General features: G+C 50.6%; 1 protein-coding gene across 3 annotated transcripts in view; it reads right to left on the reverse strand.

Annotated features, from left to right (window-relative positions):
• Nucleotides 1-16,795, reverse strand: part of SLC35F2 (solute carrier family 35 member F2) — a 57,653-nt gene extending 40,858 nt beyond the window's left edge. For all 3 annotated transcript variants that reach the window (XM_047071578.1, XM_047071579.1, XM_047071580.1), the window contains exon 1: nt 16,304-16,795. In XM_047071578.1, the coding sequence (XP_046927534.1) occupies nt 16,304-16,413 (110 nt within the window). In that variant the 5' untranslated portion in view covers nt 16,414-16,795. The remainder of the gene's footprint in view (nt 1-16,303) is intronic.
• Between the last annotated feature and the right edge of the window lie 467 nt (nt 16,796-17,262).

Genomic DNA, 17,262 nt, shown 5'->3' on the forward strand with positions numbered 1-17,262 from the left:
GAGACATGACCACAGAAGCAAAGTCAGCCGGTCAGAGACACAGGCAGCAGGGCCGGCTTTGACGATGGAGCGGGCACCAGGAGGCACAGAGTACAGGCCACCTCCAGAAGCAGAAAAGGGCAACAATCATTCTCTCCAGAACTCCCAAAAGAGAATACAAGGTCCCTGCCAAATGCCTCGATTTTAGCCCAGTGAGACCCGCATCAGATGTGTGTCCTACAGAACTGTCAGACAATAAACATGTTGTTTAAAACCACTAAGTTTGAGGGGCGCCCGGGTGGCTCAGGCGGTTAAGCGTTGGACTTCAGCTCAGGTCATGATCTCGTGGTCTGTGTATGTGAGCCCCGCGTCGGGTTCTCTGCTGACAGCTCAGAGCCTGGAGCCTGTTTCCGATTCTGTGTCTCCCTCTCTCTCTGTCCCTCCCCAACTCATGCTCTGTCTCTCTCTCTCTCAAAAATAAACATTAAAAAAAATTTAAACCACTAAGTTTGTGGTGATTTGACAGCAATAGAAGAGTAATACACTAGGTCAGCAATGGGTATGATACCTTAAAATAACACGTGAATCATAATGTTCTCACTGTTTATATTCATCTCAATGAATTCCCTTAGTAACAAGACAGTTACAGCAAATAAACAGGAATCTCTTAAACAACTGCAGACAAAGCTGATCAGGAGCCTTCCTGGATTAAACCACTTTCATCATTTGCCAGGGAGAAAATAAATCCATGTCACCAAGCCACAAACTACTGAACTAGTTTTATGCAAACCAGCAAAAGTAAAAATTGTAAACTAAGTGATCTCTTCTTTTTTTTTTTTTTTTAAATTTTTTTTTCAACGTTTATTTATTTTTGGGACAGAGAGAGACAGAGCATGAACGGGGGAGGGGCAGAGAGAGAGGGAGACACAGAATCGGAAACGGGCTCCAGGCTCTGAGCCATCAGCACAGAGCCCGACGCGGGGCTCGAACTCACGGACGGCGAGATCGTGACCTGGCTGAAGTCGGACGCTTAACCGACTGCGTCACCCAGGCGCCCCTAAGTGATCTCTTCTTGAACATTGTCCTACATGACTCTTAAATAGTCAAGAACACAGGGGAAACATTAATACCCTCTATGCCATAAAAGGACGGGAAACTAGTGGGTAACAGTCACTGTATTAAGATCTAACATATATTTATATTTTTTAATGTTTATTTATTTTTGAGAGAGGGAGAGAGAGAGCGCGCTAGTGGGGGAGAGGCAGGGACAGGGGGCGACAGAGGATCCAAAGCAGGTTCTGAGCTGACAGCAGAAAGAGTCCAATTCAGGGCTCAAACTCACTAAGCTCTTGTGTATATTAACTTACTGGATTTTCATAAACCCTAAAATGCAGGTGTCATTTTGCCAAAATTCCAGGGTCTTTTAACAAGGTTCAAAGGATAAACAAATAACAGCACTGCATTAACATCCAAATAAGATTCTTGGGGCCCCTGGGTGGCTCAGTTGGCTGGGCCTCTGACTTCAGCTCAGGTCATGATCTCGCAGTTTGTGAGCTCAAGCCCCGTGTCAGGCTCTGTGCAGACAGCTCAGAGCCTGCAGCCTGCTTTGGATTCTGTGTCTCCCTCTCTCTGTCCCTCCCCCGATGACACTCTGTCTCTCTCTCGCTCTCAAAAGTAAATAAACGTTAAATAAAAATTAAAGATTCTAAAGCCTGTGTTCTTTCTATTCTGGTACGCCAAGAAAATAACTGTGGGAAAAAAGTAAGAAATGTGCTCAGTTCCAGAATGCCGACCTCTCAAACCCGATGGCATTTGGGTTGTAGCCGTCTTTCCCCCACTTTCCATACTGTCTGGAGTGTTTTATATGTGTGTTGCATTTGCTTAGCTAGATTATAAATGCAGAAACTATGTCAGGGATATTTTTGTGCCCCCACCCATATATGTATCTATACAATATCTAACAATGTTACTATTACTGTTCTTGTTACTATTGTAACTATTATTATTGTTACCATTGTTACTATCAACAGTGAAAATAGAGGCCAGAGGGGCTCAGTCCGTTAAGCATCCAACTTCAGCTCAGGTCATAATCTCACAGCTCGTGAGTTTGAGCCCTGCATCGGGCTCTATGCCGACAGCTCAGAGCCCGGAGCCTGCTTTGGATTCTGTGTCTCCCTCTCTCTCTGCCCCTCCCTCACTAACGTTTTTTTTTTCTCTCTCTCTCAAAAATAAATAATTATAAAAAAATTTTTTTAAGCAGTGAAAATAGTATCTACCACATTGAGCGTGCCCTATCCATGTACCAAGCACGGGCCCAACAATTTCACATTTCACTGTCCTAATTCATGCAATCCTGCCAACAATCCTATGAGGTAGATGCTATGATTAGTGCCATTTGTAAAGAAACTGAGGCCCGGAGATCGCACAACATGCCCCATGTCACATAGCTAGCAAATCGTAGAAGCTGGGGAGCAATCCAGGCAGTGTGTCACCGTCCCCCAGGAAGAACACTGCTCACGACTATTAGGGCCTCAAACACCTTTCCCACGATCCTAACAAAGGTGAGGCAGCTTCATAAAAATAAGCGTGTGTCACGTGGCACAGTAAGTGCTTATGCACGTTACTCCACTTAAATCTCACAAAACCTCTCCCGAGATAGGGACTGTGTGGACAGCTGTCCCAGTGAGAAACTCGCCCAAGGCCAGAAACTCAGTAATCTGTACTTTTCCCATCCTATGCACGGCCTCCCTGAGAATAAAATAAGTCCTGTAATATTGAATAGTCTGACACCATGCAAGGAGATCAAGCGACACCAATTAACCCTGCATCTCTGACAGTAGGCACTGATGAGCACAACCCACTTGACGACATGTTCAACGATTATTTGAATAAGGGGTGTTCTAATGAAAACGAGAGAGGGCAGGGGCAGCAGGGTGGCTCAGTCGTTTAGGCGTCTGACTTTGGCTCAGGTCACGATCTCGCCATCTGGGAGTTCGAGCCCCCACGTCGGGCTCTGTGCTGACAGCTCAGAGCCTGGAGCCTGCTTCGGATTCTGTGTCTCTCTCTCTCTCTCTCTGCCCCTCCCCAGCTCACTCTCTCTCTGTCTCTCTCAAAAATAAATAAACTTTAAAAAAAAATTAAAAAAGGGGCGCCTGGGTGGCGCAGTCGGTTAAGCGTCCGACTTCAGCCAGGTCACGATCTCGCGGTCTGTGAGTTCGAGCCCCGCGTCAGGCTCTGGGCTGATGGCTCGGAGCCTGGAGCCTGTTTCCGATTCTGTGTCTCCCTCTCTCTCTGCCCCTCCCCCGTTCATGCTCTGTCTCTCTCTGTCCCAAAAATAAATAAAAAAACATTGAAAAAAAAAGAAAAAAAAAATTAAAAAAAAAAAACAAAAAACGAGAGACGACATAATACCGCCCTATTCAACAGCCTCCCTCTGTTCTCCGATCTGTGATTGGTTGAAATGAGAAAAGTGTGAAACACGTCTATAAATCACCTAGTTTTCCGATACATGTCCGAAGAGGACCGTGAGTCCTGCAGCCTAGATGCGGGGAGGGGGCGGCGTTAAACTGTGGTCAACATGGGGCAGACTGGCCTCTCCACTCCAGGACCCTCCCCGCCCCCAGACGCCTCTGAGAATTCTACGAGGGACACCAGGGGGAACACACTCCAGAGGTGAGGAACGGGAGTTGAGAAGGGCCAGCACGGTGGGTGCAGGGAGGGGTAGAGTAGGTTCTGAAGGACGAGATGAGCGTGGGGTAGTAAGTGTGCCATGTTTCAAGAGTCGGGATGATGAGAGTTTAGCACACGCCGCCCTCTCCCCCCCCACCCCAGTCTGGCACAGGCACGGAAGAAAACAGACTAACCCTGTTCTCAACAAGCAGCCAAGAAGTCACAGCCCATAAAACTTGAAATTCCTACTGCTTCCTGCCCACGGAGGCCAAATCACAAATTTCGCAGGGCTGTTTTTTCAACTGCTGTAAAATCTAAATGAGCCTTCCCGTGGATCACCAAAACAGAAATACCGTTTTCAAAAGCGAAGGGTTTTATTTGCTTATTTCTGTGTGTGGTTTAAACCGTCAAATGTGATCCCGAGGTCAAGACAATCAAGCAGTCTGCAGTTCAAAGCAGGAAATCAACAGCCAGTCAAAGCGCAGACAGAAAATCCCGGTGTGGCTGGCTTCCCGACTCCAGCTGTGTCCCTGCCCTCCGTGGTTTGGCACTTTAACCTCCTCCAGTTCCGTAAAGTAATCAGTCCTGCTTTACCCACACCCGTGGTGAGCCGGGTTTCTCACGAATACACTCATCCAACACCAACCGGGCACCAGAAAACAGCAGCCTAAGCCTGATCTAAGAAAGTTCCTGGCACTTGCCCTGCAGGGAAGGAGAGGCGGGGGCGGCAGGGAGATTTCCTGTGAGCCCGTCAGCATTCCTCGGGGCTCACACCAGAAAAACCCACTCGCCTCCTTCCTCAGCTCCCACTGCTCCTGGTGAAACCCAACCGACTCTCAAGCTTTTCAACAGAATTACCTCTTAATATTAAGCAAGGAGAAGTAAATTGCCATTAGCAGGGAACCCGACACAAGCTCCAACTTCTTCAGCTCTCCAGGGGGATCCTTAAAATCCATGTAAACTGCACTGTGAACAGGGCCAACGGGTAGGACAAAAGCAACGTGCGAAACATGGTTCTTGCAAAGACAACATGGGTATCTCTTCCAAGTGGAAACACGTGAGGCCAGCAGACAGAGACCCACCTGCATTAGCGATCAGGAATATGCAAATCAGAGACACTCTTTCCATTCACCTGACCGTCAAAACTTTAGAAGTCTAATAATACCAGGTGTTAGAAAGGATGCGTGTTTCACAGGATTTCTCCTACTCGGCGGGAGGCAGTATAAGCGATACCACTACCCTTGTTTGTTTGTTTAAGTTTACTTATTTTGAGAGAGAGCGCACATGTGAGTGGGGGGGGGGGGGGCAGAGAGAGAGGGGAGAGAGAATCCCAAGCAGGCTCTGCACTGTCAGTGCAGAGCCCAATGTGGGGCTTGAACTCACAAACCGTGAGATCGTGACCTGAGTCAAAACCGAGAGTCGGACGCTTAATGGACTGAGCCACCCAGGCACCCCGGTACCACCACTTTGGAAAAACAGTCTGGCATTCTGTGAAGTTGAACAGTTAGTTACACACCCCAAATCTGGCTCTTCCCCACCAAGATGCTCCATAGCGCACCAAGTGTGTGTATAAAAGAAATGCTTATCTGTGATTGATAGGGGACCTGAAGAAAAATGTTCCTGGAAGTCCTGTTCACTACAGGAAAAAACTTGGAAAAAACACAAATGTCCATTAACTGAATTAATAAAGTACGGCACATTCACAGCAAAAAAATATTATAGAGAGTCAAAGGGAGGGTTTTTGCGGCATTAGGCGATAGCATGCATGAATCTTGGCAGTGTGATACAGAAGGGGAAATAAATCCCAACAGGTTAGCTATAGCATGATATCCTTTTAATAAACTAAAAAAAAATGATAATGAACACATACTTTTTAGAAACACACAGAGGTACAAAACTGTAAAAAAGAGAGAGAGAGCGAGAGAGCAAGGGAATGGTGAGATGATCTCTGGCTGGGGAAGGAGAGTGGGAGAGGTGTGACCAGGTAAGTTACCATCACAGATTCTGGTTTTAGGGCTGCTGATGGGTTTGCAGAACTTACTGCACAAAAGTAGTAGTTCGGCCATTCCTGGGCCCACCGTGAACGTGTGTCATGAGCCAGGGATTATGATTACTCTGCCTGCATGCAGCTGGAGTCTAAAATATAAACTAGATGAGGGGCGCCTGGCTGGCTCAGTGGGTGGAGCATGGGACTCTTGATCTCAGGGTCATGAGTTTAAGCCCCACGTTGGGTATAGAGGCTACTTAAAAAAATAAAACAGGGGCGCCTGGGTGGCGCAGTCGGTTAAGCGTCCAACTTCAGCCAGGTCACGATCTCGCGGTCCGTGAGTTCGAGCCCCACATCGGGCTCTGGGCTGATGGCTCAGAGCCTGGAGCCTGTTTCCGATTCTGTGTCTCCCTCTCTCTCTGCCCCTCCCCCGTTCATGCTCTGTCTCTCTCTGTCCCAAAAATAAAAATAAACGTTGAAAAAAAAAAAAAAATTAATTAAAAAAAAAAAAATAAAACAGGGGCGCCTGGGTGGCTCAGTCAGTTTAGCGTCCTCCTCCAGCTGTCAGCTCAGGTCATGATCTCAGGGTTGTGGGTTTGAGCCCTACATCAGGCTCTGTGCTGACAACATGGAGCCTCCTTGGGATTCTCTGTCCCAATCTCTCTCTCTCTGCCCACGCTCTGTCTCTCTCTCAAAATAAATAAGTAAATAAATAAATAACTTTTAAGCTTTTAAAAATATACAATAAAATACAATAAAATAAAAAATAAATTAAGTGAGGTGCCTGGATGGCTCAGTTAAGTATCTGACTCATGGTTTCAGCTCACGTCAGGATCTCCCAGTTTTGAGTTCAAGCCCCATGTCAGGCTCTATGCTAATACAGCAAGGCCTACTTCAGATTCTCTCTCTCTCTCTCTCTCTCTCTCTCTCTCTCTCTCTCTCTCACTCCCTCCCTCCCTGCCCCCCCACCTGAATATATATATATACATATATATATATAAATATATGTATAATTAATTAAATGATGCTTCAGAAAGACGTATTATATTATATATCCTGTGACTTTATGTACTCTCTGGCACCCCTGGGGATATAAATAGCAAAAAGCTTGAGGGGGTGGGGGAACCGTGCTAACTGTCCAAGGTCTTTTTTTTGTTTGTTTGCTCCCCAACTGACAAGAGGCAGGGTAGTTCAGTGGTTAGGAGCACGGGCTCTGGGGCCAGACTGCCTTGTGGGGGAGGAGGTACAAGCTAGTTGCAGTCCTTACTACTATGTGACTATGACTGATGGGGAAAATACTTGACCTCTCTGTGAATCCTCTCCCACGTGTGTCAAAGGGGGCTGGCAATGACAGCATTATAATGCTCACCACAGAAAATTACTGTAAGGATTACACGAGTTAATCCACCCTGAGATTCTGGAAGACTGAGGTTGCTGTAAGTGCACCAACTAAGCTTTACTCAACCAAGTCTGGCTTTTATTATTATTCAAAAAAAAAAATTTTTTTTAACATTAATTCATTTTTGAAAGACAGAGGCAGAGCGTGAGCAGGGAAGGGGCAGAGGGGGAGACACAGAATCCGAAGCAGGCTCCAGGCTCTGAGCTGTCTGCCCAAAGCCGGGTGTGGGGCTCGAACTCACAGACGGAGAGATCATGACCTGAGCCGAAGTTGGATGCTTAACTGACTGAGCCACCCAGACACCCCTCTTATATACACAAGCAATTACTTTGGGAGGCAATTTGCTTTTTCCACAGATGTGACTACCGTTCAAAGCATCTCTGAAAACTCCTCTTCAAAAATAGCCTAATTTAATTTCTTCATGGGATTTACCAAATCTTGTTGAAAAAAAGGTTATTACCGCTCCTAGAAACCAACTGCTACCATTTCAGTTCAAAGCCAGGCACAAAGTAAGTAGCAGAGGTACTTCAAAGATGAACTAACATCTAGGGGCACCTGGGCAGCTCAGTTGGTTAAGCATCTGACTCTTGATCTTGGCTCAGGTCATGATCTCACGGTTTGTGAGTTCGAGTTCGAGCCCCGTGTCACTCTGTGCTGACATCTCAGACCTGCTTGGGATTCCCACTCCCTCCCTCTCTGTTCCTCCCTACTCGCACACTCTCTCTCAAAATAAATAAACATTAAATAAACAAAAACAAAAACAGGGGCACCTGGATGGCTCAGTTGGTTAAGCGTTGGACTTTGGCTCAAGTCATAATCTCGAGTTTCTTTGGGAGTTCAAGCCCTGCATCAGGCTCTCTGCTGCCATTGCAGAGCCTGGAGCCTGCTTCAGATCCTCTGTCCCCCTCTCTCTGCCCCTCCCCCGCCCATGCTCTGTCTGTCTCTCTCAAAAATAAACATTAAAAAAAATTTTTTTAAGAATTCTTAAAAATTTCGGGGCGCCTGGGTGGCGCAGTCGGTTAAGCGTCCGACTTCAGCCAGGTCACGATCTCACGGTCCGTGAGTTCGAGCCCCACGTCGGGCTCTGGGCTGATGGCTCAGAGCCTGGAGCCTGTTTCCGATTCTGTGTCTCCTTCTGTCTCTGCCCTTCCCCCGTTCATGCTCTGTCTCTCTCTGTCCCAAAAATAAATAAACGTTGAAAAAGAATTCTTAAAAATTTTGTTTAAATTTTTTTCAAGGCATTGTCCCAGGCTGGTGATGATTACCTATTATGTCATGATATGGTAAATGCAAGGAGTTAGGACAGAAGGCACCTAAGCCAAGATGTGTGTGAAGAGAGACAAGGGAAAAGGACCACGTGACTCAATGCCCACACTCTGGAAGCAGCCATAAGAGGTTGGACAAGGAAAGCATCCACCAGGGAAGCTACGGGTAAAGGTGCACACTAAGGTGTGTGCAGGGGAAGCAGAGGCTTGTTGCCGTCCCCGGAACACAGGGAGGTGATGTTCTGGGAGGCGGCCCAGTACGGGGAGCCTTGGAGTTCGCCTCGAGAAGCCTGGACCTCACCAAAGGACCAATATCGCATGACTGCACTTACATGCGGGATCTAGAACAGTCGAGTTCACAGAAACAGAAAGGACAATGGTGCTTACGGGGGGCTGAGGGACAGGGGTCGCGGAGCTAGTGTTCAAGACATACAGAGTTTCTGGATGGGATGATGACTAAATTCTGGAACTGGACAGCGGTGATGGCTGCCCAATATCGTGAACGCACTTGACGTCACTGAATTGTACACTTAACATGATTCAATTGGTAAATTTCATGTTACATATATTTTACCACAATGAAAATGACTAAAAATACAATAGTTGTGTTCAGGTAAAGGAGGACGGCGGGCAGGGAAGATGAGGAGGGATGGGACAAACGGCCACAGCTAGAGCTCCACCCAGTCACCCGGAGCGCTCAGACCTCCCGTAGCTCCAGAACCCTGTCCCCAAGCATCTGGCTTAAAAGTCCGACTACAAGGCAGGCAGACCGACACACCCGGCGGGTGCCGGAGACCGGCCCGGAAGCCCACAGTTCCTATTTCCCAACTTGCCCCCATAATGGACCCTGAGGAACCTCCAGGGAACCCCAAGAGCATCCCCGTGTTTGCAGACCCGGTGCAGGTCCGAAGCTTCAGCCTGAACACAACGCAGGGGGATTTCTGAAACGGTAAAGCAGGTCTGGTCGTCAGAGGCCAATGAAACCGCCACGGCCCACCTCTCACCAGCCACGCGCGCTTGGGCAAGTTACTCGCCTGCCATCAAAAGGACCAAAAATACCTGTATAGGACGGCCCACGACCTCACTGATGAAGGTGAGGAAGACGTCCGATAAGGGGTGAGCTCTTCTGTGCCGGCAGCTCCCGACAGTCTCTGGTTTTATCTGACGTCATCTGGCTCCTGTACGGGGATGGGACTGCGGCACGAAGAGGCACAAACGGAAGCTACAGGGCACGGTGACAACAGGGACTGAAGGGGAGAGGGGGACTCCAGGAATGTTCTGCAAGTGCTGTCGAGATGGGGAGTAAGCCCTGGCAGTCAGCTCATACTTCCCCAAAGCAACCCGGAGAAAGGAGCAGAGACAAGAGGAACACAAACGTTGTCTGCAAGTGGTCTGCCAAGGGAGAGGGCTACAGCCCGGGGCGGAGAACAGGCGGAGGCCGCTCAGGGCGCCTGGGAGAGAAGCTGGCGAAGTCCACCCAGACCTCTGTCCCACGCTGCACGGGGACAATCACTGCCTGTCCCTTGCCCAACGCCCTGCACTATTGAGAGGTTCATAAGAAGGCTCAGGCTGTCCAGCCAAAACTCATTCCTCCACCCACCCCTCCCAACTCTCAGGGCTAATGGGCCACAACCTCAAGAGGCCACCTCCTTCTTCCCCCAGAGCAGCTGCTGATAAAGCCGAGGTCACAGAACAGCCTGCAGGGAAGGAGAGAATCGCAACCAGCAGGATTCCGTGAGGCCCATGGAGTCTCCATCCTGGGGCTCATCCCCTCTCTTCTACTTAAAGTCACCTGGAAGGACTCACACCTTGAGCCTGGCCTCTAGCTCTTCCCCAGGACATAAGGGGACACGTAGGGGCACACTCACCACAGTTTGTGGAGGCCAGGAGCGGAAAACTACTTGGGTGGGGCCACCACTGGAGGACCTGGCAGTCACAGAATACTCTACGGCAATTAGTTAGAAACAATAGGGCTAAATCAGAGGTTCTCATCCAAGGGGGATTCTGTCCCTCCAGGAGACATTTGACAATGTCTGGGAAGATTATTGATCGTCACAACTCAGAGGTGGGGTTGGGGGAGGCTATGCTGGCCTCTAGCGGGTAGAGACCACAGGGTGCTGCTACACCCTACAGCGTACAGGACGGTCCCCCAACAAAGAATTATTCCACCTAAAACGTCAATAAGGCTGACTGAGAAACAACGAAACAGATGAACACGACATGACTACGTTATAAACATACAGCCCTGAACAGAAATGTATCTTATTTTATTTTATTTTATTTTATTTTATTTTATTTTATTTTAGACAGAGAGAGAGTGTGTGCATGAGCAGGGGGAGAGGGGCAGAGAGAGACAGAATCCCAAGCAGGCTCTGTGCTGTCAACGAGGAGCCCAAAGTGGGGCTTGATCCCACAACCCTGGGATCATGACCTGAGCTGAAATCGAGAGCCAGCCGGTCAACTGACTGAGCTGTCCAGGCGCCCCAGGAATGTGTGCCTGTGTGTGTGTGTGTGTGTGTGTGTGTGTGTGTGTGTGTTTGTTTGCTTGTTTTAAAGAGATGTGATTACAATAAAATTCCTACTGGGAATTAGGGATTCACTCAATCATCTGATGTTCACTGTGCATCTATTATAAGGTAGGTGCTGTGCTGGGCAGGGTATGCAACAGTGACAAAAAGTAAGCAGGATCCCTCGTGTCCTGCGGTCAGAAGAGGCGGATGTCAATTAAATAATCTCACAGATGAAAGTGCAAAAGGAAGGAGATATTTTGGAGACCGGTATGATCTAGAGTTTCCTAATCCCACACTTGCACAGGCCACAAAAAGCCCCTCGACTTACACCTCTGCTTAAATAACACCACAGAACAATACCCTCCGGCAGAGCAGCAGACCAGCTTAAGACTGTGCCGTGCACGCAGTGAGCACTCAGTAGATGTCTGTTGAGTGAATACATGAAGGAGGTGTGGTTCAACACCACTAAATGACTCGTTCAAAAATTCCCAGGCCTGGGGCACCTGGGTGGCTCTGTCATTTCAGCATCCGACTCAGGTCATGATTTCACGGTTGTGGGATCGAGCCCCGAGCTGGGCTCCTTGCTGAGCATGGAGCCTGCTTGAGATTCTCTCTCCCTCTTCCTCTGCCCCTCCCCACCTCGCACGTGTGCAAACACACGCTATCTCTCTCTCTCTCTCTGAGATTAAAAAAAAAAAATTCTGGGCCTTCACCTTTGAAACAAAGAACGTGAACAGAAAGGAGGAGCCACAGGGCCAAGCCCTTGGCTGCACAATCAGAGGTGTGCTCGTGTTCACTGACCGACCTGCCTTTCCTTACGTTCTCTGGGACCTCCAAGCCTGGACTGCCCTTCCTCCCCTCGTTCACCTGGAAAACCCTTATTCCCGCTTCACATTCCTGATCACCTTCCCTGCCAAGCTTCCCAGCCCCACCTCACCCTGGTGAGCTCTATTTCCCCCTCCTTTGTGCCATCTGTACCATGTGCTCGCCTCTACCACACAGGTCATAACCTCTTACCAGAACTCGATTTCTCTTGGAAACACACACTAAATCCTATTCAAGTCTGCGGGCCACAGAGTAGTCTAGAACCTGGAACATCACAGACGCTCTAGGATGGGCAAAGGAAAGAACACATGAACACATGTCCTGCACTGTGCTACAAAAACAATGGGATAAAGACTGTGCCATCGAAAACCTTACCAACTTCGACAATAAATAAATGAAAAGATGTAGAAAAATTAGTAAGAATTAAAAACTAGAATTCTAACGGTGCCTGGGGTGGCTCAGAGGGTTCAGTGTCCCACGTCAGCTCAGGTCACGATCTCACGGTTCTGTGAGTTAGCACCCCGCATCGGGCTCTGGGCTGTCAGCGTGGAGCCTGCTTGGGATTCTCACTCTCCCTTTCCCCCACGCATTCTCTCTCTCAAACATATTTAAAAAAAAAAAAGAAAAGAAAACTATAATTCTACATCAACACGATACTTAAAAATAATAGATTACTGTACCAAAAAGTCTCTTAGTATAATCCATCAGACATCCTCACAAAATTCAAAAATAAAAGACTAGAAATAAACACAAAATATAAAGATATAGTTAGTGGAGTGTAAATGTTTCTGATCTTTTTATTTTTTTTAATTTTTTGAATTTTTAAATCTATTTTTGAGAGAGACAGCATGCGTGCAAGCACGCAGGTGGGGGAGGGGTGTAGGGGGAGAGAGAGAGAGAGACAGAGAGAAGGAGAGAGAATCTCAAGCAGGCTCCATGTTCAGTGTGGAACCAGACATGGGGCTTGATCCTACAACCCTGGGATGGTGACCCGAGCCGAAATCAAGAGTCAGACGTTCAACCATCTGAGGCACCCAAGTGCCCCCTGGTCTTCTTTTTATATGTGTCTGCATATTGTATTTAAAATGAATGTAAACTCATTTTTCATCAGAATAAAATTCTGAAAATAAATATAACCCAAAAAAAAGCTTACCATCTATTTAATGGGAAAAGGATAAGTGAAATAATATTTCACGGTTTTTGCTACAGATGCAAACTTGATAGTCATTATAAAAACCATGCTTTTTTTTTCATACATGAATTAGACTGTAGGTGTTAGGGTGTAAGTTGCTAAATATATACAATTAAGTAAATATCCTCAGGTACTCCTGGAAACCCATATCCCATCACACTATTTGTCTTTGAGTTAACAGCAATAAATGACAAAAGCTTAAATTACAAGCAGAGTCCACTTGGAAACGCACAGTGCTTCTCATCATGAATGCCTGGCACATAGTAAGTCCTCAATAAACTGTTATCAAATGAGTGATCTGACATTCTTAACCAAAGGAAAAAAAGTATCTATTAGTGAGGCAAGTATATAAGGAGTTGGGGTTCCCTAGAATACATGCCTCGCATAATGGTAACAGGCCCCAAATGTTTCTCCTGTGTTCAGTACCCAGTTGCCAAAAAACAACCCAGTTGTTTCTCCTGTGTTCAGTACCCAGTTTCCCCTTTTTTGTAAAAGGAGTAGAAAAGAATCGTGTCCCTCTACATACAAACTATCTCTCCTTGTACTATCCACCCACTCACCAGCCTCTGCCCATCCCCATGGTTCCGTGGCCAAGGTTAGGGATCTGCGAAGCCAAACTCAAATTTGGAAGGTGAGTTTTAATACTGAGAGTTTAAAATATTGAGTATAAGGAATACTGGATATCTGGTAAACTGCACTTTTCTTTTCTTTTTTTAATTTTTTTTTAACGTTTATTTATTTTTGAGACAGAGAGAGACAGAGCGTGAACGGGGGAGGGTCAGAGAGAGGGAGACACAGAATCCGAAACAGGCTCCAGGCTCTGAGCTGTCAGCACAGAGCCCGACGCGGGGCTTGAACTCACGGACTGCGAGATCATGACCTGGGCTGAAGTCGGCCGCTTAACCGACTGAGCCACCCAGGCACCCCTAAACTGCACTTTTCTGATTGCTGGATCAGACAAGGAAAAACTACAAACCAGAATCCAAGGTGTGTGGACGGTTGCCAGAGGTAGGAATGAAAACCTTCATGAACAAGAGTTCTGCCAACTGAAAAAAAGCCTCCGTCCCAATATCCTCGGAATAAAGACGGATAAAGGGGAGAGTGCAGCAGAACGGAAGGGAAGCCTCTAGAACACTGTCATCCTTCTTCTATTCACTCACTGATGTGGTAGGGTTGTGAGAGATAGAAAAAGGGAAAAGACTTAATTCCTGCTAAGGACTGCGTCCATCAGGAATATGAGATGGCCACAAACAGCTTTCACACAAGGAAGAAAGTAAAAATCCATAAAGGAGACACAAAAAAGTGTGTTCAGAGATAGAAAAAAATCTCATCTTTGTATCTAAAGATGAGATTTCTTCTATTTCTTCTAAATATGAGAGGGGAGGATGCACTCTCCCCTTTATCCGTCTTTATTCCAAGGATCTTGGGCTGGAACCTTTTTTTTTTTTTTTTGGTTGGCAGAACTCTTTTGTTCATGAAGGTTTTCATTCCTACCTCTGGCAACCGTCCAGACACCTTGGATTCTGGTTTGCAATGTTTCCTAGTCTGATCCAGTACATTAGATACTCCTGACTACAACATACCAGGATTTTGAAAATATTAGAACGTTAGGAGGAAAAAAAGAAATGATTGCTAATCCTTGCTAAAGGATTAGAACATTCGGAGGAAAAAAAAAAAAAAAGAAATCATCGCGAAGCCTTGTCATCTAAGCCTTGACATCTCGCTCAATGGGTATCCATCTGGCGTACTGTCTGCCCATCCCCCGGGCCCCTGGCACCTCGGGGTACGCCACCCCATTTCCGAGCCCCCAGGAACGGAGGGCTGATGGTGGCTAACGACTGATGGATACAGAGCAGTACCACGAGCCAGGCCGTGGGCCCAGCCACGTAATCCTCACATTCTCCCTACGAGGTGGGAACTGTTATTATCCCCATTTTACAAACAGGAAAACGGGACAGAGGCAGGTTAAGCGACTTCCCCAAAGTCACCCGGCTGGGAAGCGGCAGGCGGCACCGACGGGATCAGAGTGCAGAAGAACCGGGCCCTGAGCCACTGCCCTACCCTGCCTCCCAGCTGAGAGCCTGTGGACGTGCGTCAGGACATACACAGCTGGACGATCCAAGGCGATTTGGGCCCGACTTTGCACAGGCATCTATTGCGAACTACACTCATTTCCACGACGAAAATGCACACACCATTCTCGACCCGGTTTTGAAAACGAGTTTTCACAATCTTCAACGGGAAATGTGCTTTGTTCATCTGAAGACAAGTAAATAAATAAAGGCAAAAGCCTGTTTCACGAGGAGCCGGGGGCCAGAAGTTGTTACGGCCCAGTCTGGCCGGGGCTTGCGGGCACCACCCTTTCCTGGCCATCCCGTGGCCCCCGGCAAACGGCTTAGCCTCCTTTGTCCACCAGCAGAGTGGCTGTGGGAAGAGTGCCACCTCATAAAGCGGTCGAGGTGACATGACAGCGTCCACAGAAACGGCTGAGCCCAGCACCCCAACCCAGCGGACACTCAGTGAACGTGCGAGTCCAGGAGGCACGGCCTCCCTCCAGTAACCCCATCCCAGGCGCTGCCGGTCCCTAAGCACATTCCTGCTTCCCGCAGAGCACGGCGACCCCGGCGGCGGCTCGGCCCCCCCCCCCCACGCCGGGAGGGCCGTGCACCCCGCTCAGGCCCAGGAAGGAGGCAGGCTGCGCACGACCTCGCGGCGGCACAGCGCAACTTAGCCCTGACTCCTCACTTGGGTGAACTCCCCGGTCGGGGGAGAGGATCGCGGGCCGGGTCCGACGCGCTCGGGCGGCCGAAAGAACGCGGGCTCGCCCACCTGCCGCGCCGGAGGCTGGACACCCCTCCTTCGCAACATCCCCGGGGCGTCCGGCCCCGGCCCGCCGCGCAGGGGAGGGGGCTGGGCACCGGGGAGCGACCCAGCCGCGCCCACGCGGCCGACTTCCCCCAAATCGTCTCACTCCCAAGCCAATGATTTCCAAGAGGGCGCCGAGGGAGGAGCGCGCGGCGCTTCACAAAGCCAGGTGGGCGGCCGCGTCCCGGCCGCACGTGCCGAGCCGCCGGGACCGGGACGGGCCCCCGAGTCCGCGCGGCCGCCGCCCCCCCCCCCCGGCCCCCGCCACCCCGGCCGCGTGTGCCGCGCAGCCACGTGCGCGCAGGGGCCCCGGCCGCCCCACCCCTGCCCCCGGCAGCCCCACCCCTGCCCCGGCTGCCCCCGTCCCCCCCCTCCCCCACGCACCAGGTGAAAAGCTGGCTTTTGAGCCCGCTCAGCAGGCTGCACGGCACCCCCGCTGCCCCGCCCCCGCCCCCGGCACACCCCACCGCCCGCCGGGCACCCCCGCACTCACCAGACAAAAAGCTGGCTTTTGAGTCCGTGCAGCAGGCTACCCAGCACCCCCCCACACTGCCCGCGGGCACCCTCGCCCCTGCCCCCGTACAACCCCCCCCCCCCGCGCCCCGCACTCACCAGGTGAAGAGCTGGCCTTTGAGCCCGCGCAGCAAGCTGCCCAGCCCCCCCGCTGCCCCCGGGGCGCGCGGCTGCGGGGCGGCGGGTCCCGCCGGCGAGGCCGCCTCCATGCGGTCCCCTGCAGTCTGGGCGCCCGGAACCCCCCGACGTGCCGGGGCGGGGAAAACCGGCGGGGGCGGTGCCTGGGCGGCCGGCGGGATCCGACCCAGTGCCCGCGCGCGCGCGAGCGAGCTCGCGTGCCTCCCTCGTCGGGCTGGCTGGGCGCCTCCCCTGTCAGGCCCGCGCGGCCGGACCGAACATTTGCAGGTCAGCGCCTGGCGCCCCCGGGGGAGCTGCGGGTCGCGGGGCGCTGTCTGCCCCCGCCCCGGCAGAGGAGCCACGGCGACGGGCGGCCCCTGATATGCATGTCAGGGTCTCACGGTTCCCTGTCGCGAACCGGCACGTGAGGCGGTGCAAGGCTGTGCCCCCGCGCCCCGACCTCGGGGGCCGTGACTTCGCAGCCGCCTGAACTTTGCCAACTGGAAAGGAGCGGCTGGCTCCACCCCCTGACCGCCCGGCCTCCTCCCTCTGCCTAATTTATGAAAGATACTTCCTATCCAATCTAAAAGAACTGAGGACGCTTTAGTGCTGTTCTGGGTGAAAACCTGGGAGAAATCCCAGAGGGATCGGGGCGACGCGTCCCTTCGGCGCGCCTCCTTCCTCTCGGGTGGGTTGGGCGCGCTGACCTGTCCCGCAGGTGCCACCCGCTGGCGCGCACTCTGGGCGCCCGCGCTTGGACCACGCCTTGCGAGGCCTCTGTGGACCCAGGAGGACCGAGCTTCTGCGCTCGGGAAGCTCCTGACACCCGCCCCCACCCTCCCCCCAGCTCCCCCTACACACACACACACACACACACCACCCCCCCACCCCCGGCAGGAGGGGCCCGCGGGTCCAGCAGAAAGGGGAAGAAGATAGGGAGA

The sequence above is a fragment of the Lynx rufus genome, unplaced genomic scaffold, assembly GCF_022079265.1.
Source record: "Lynx rufus isolate CCGP_SWC_20201006 ecotype Redwood Valley unplaced genomic scaffold, mLynRuf1.p SCAF_9, whole genome shotgun sequence".
Lineage (NCBI taxonomy): Eukaryota > Metazoa > Chordata > Mammalia > Carnivora > Felidae > Lynx > Lynx rufus.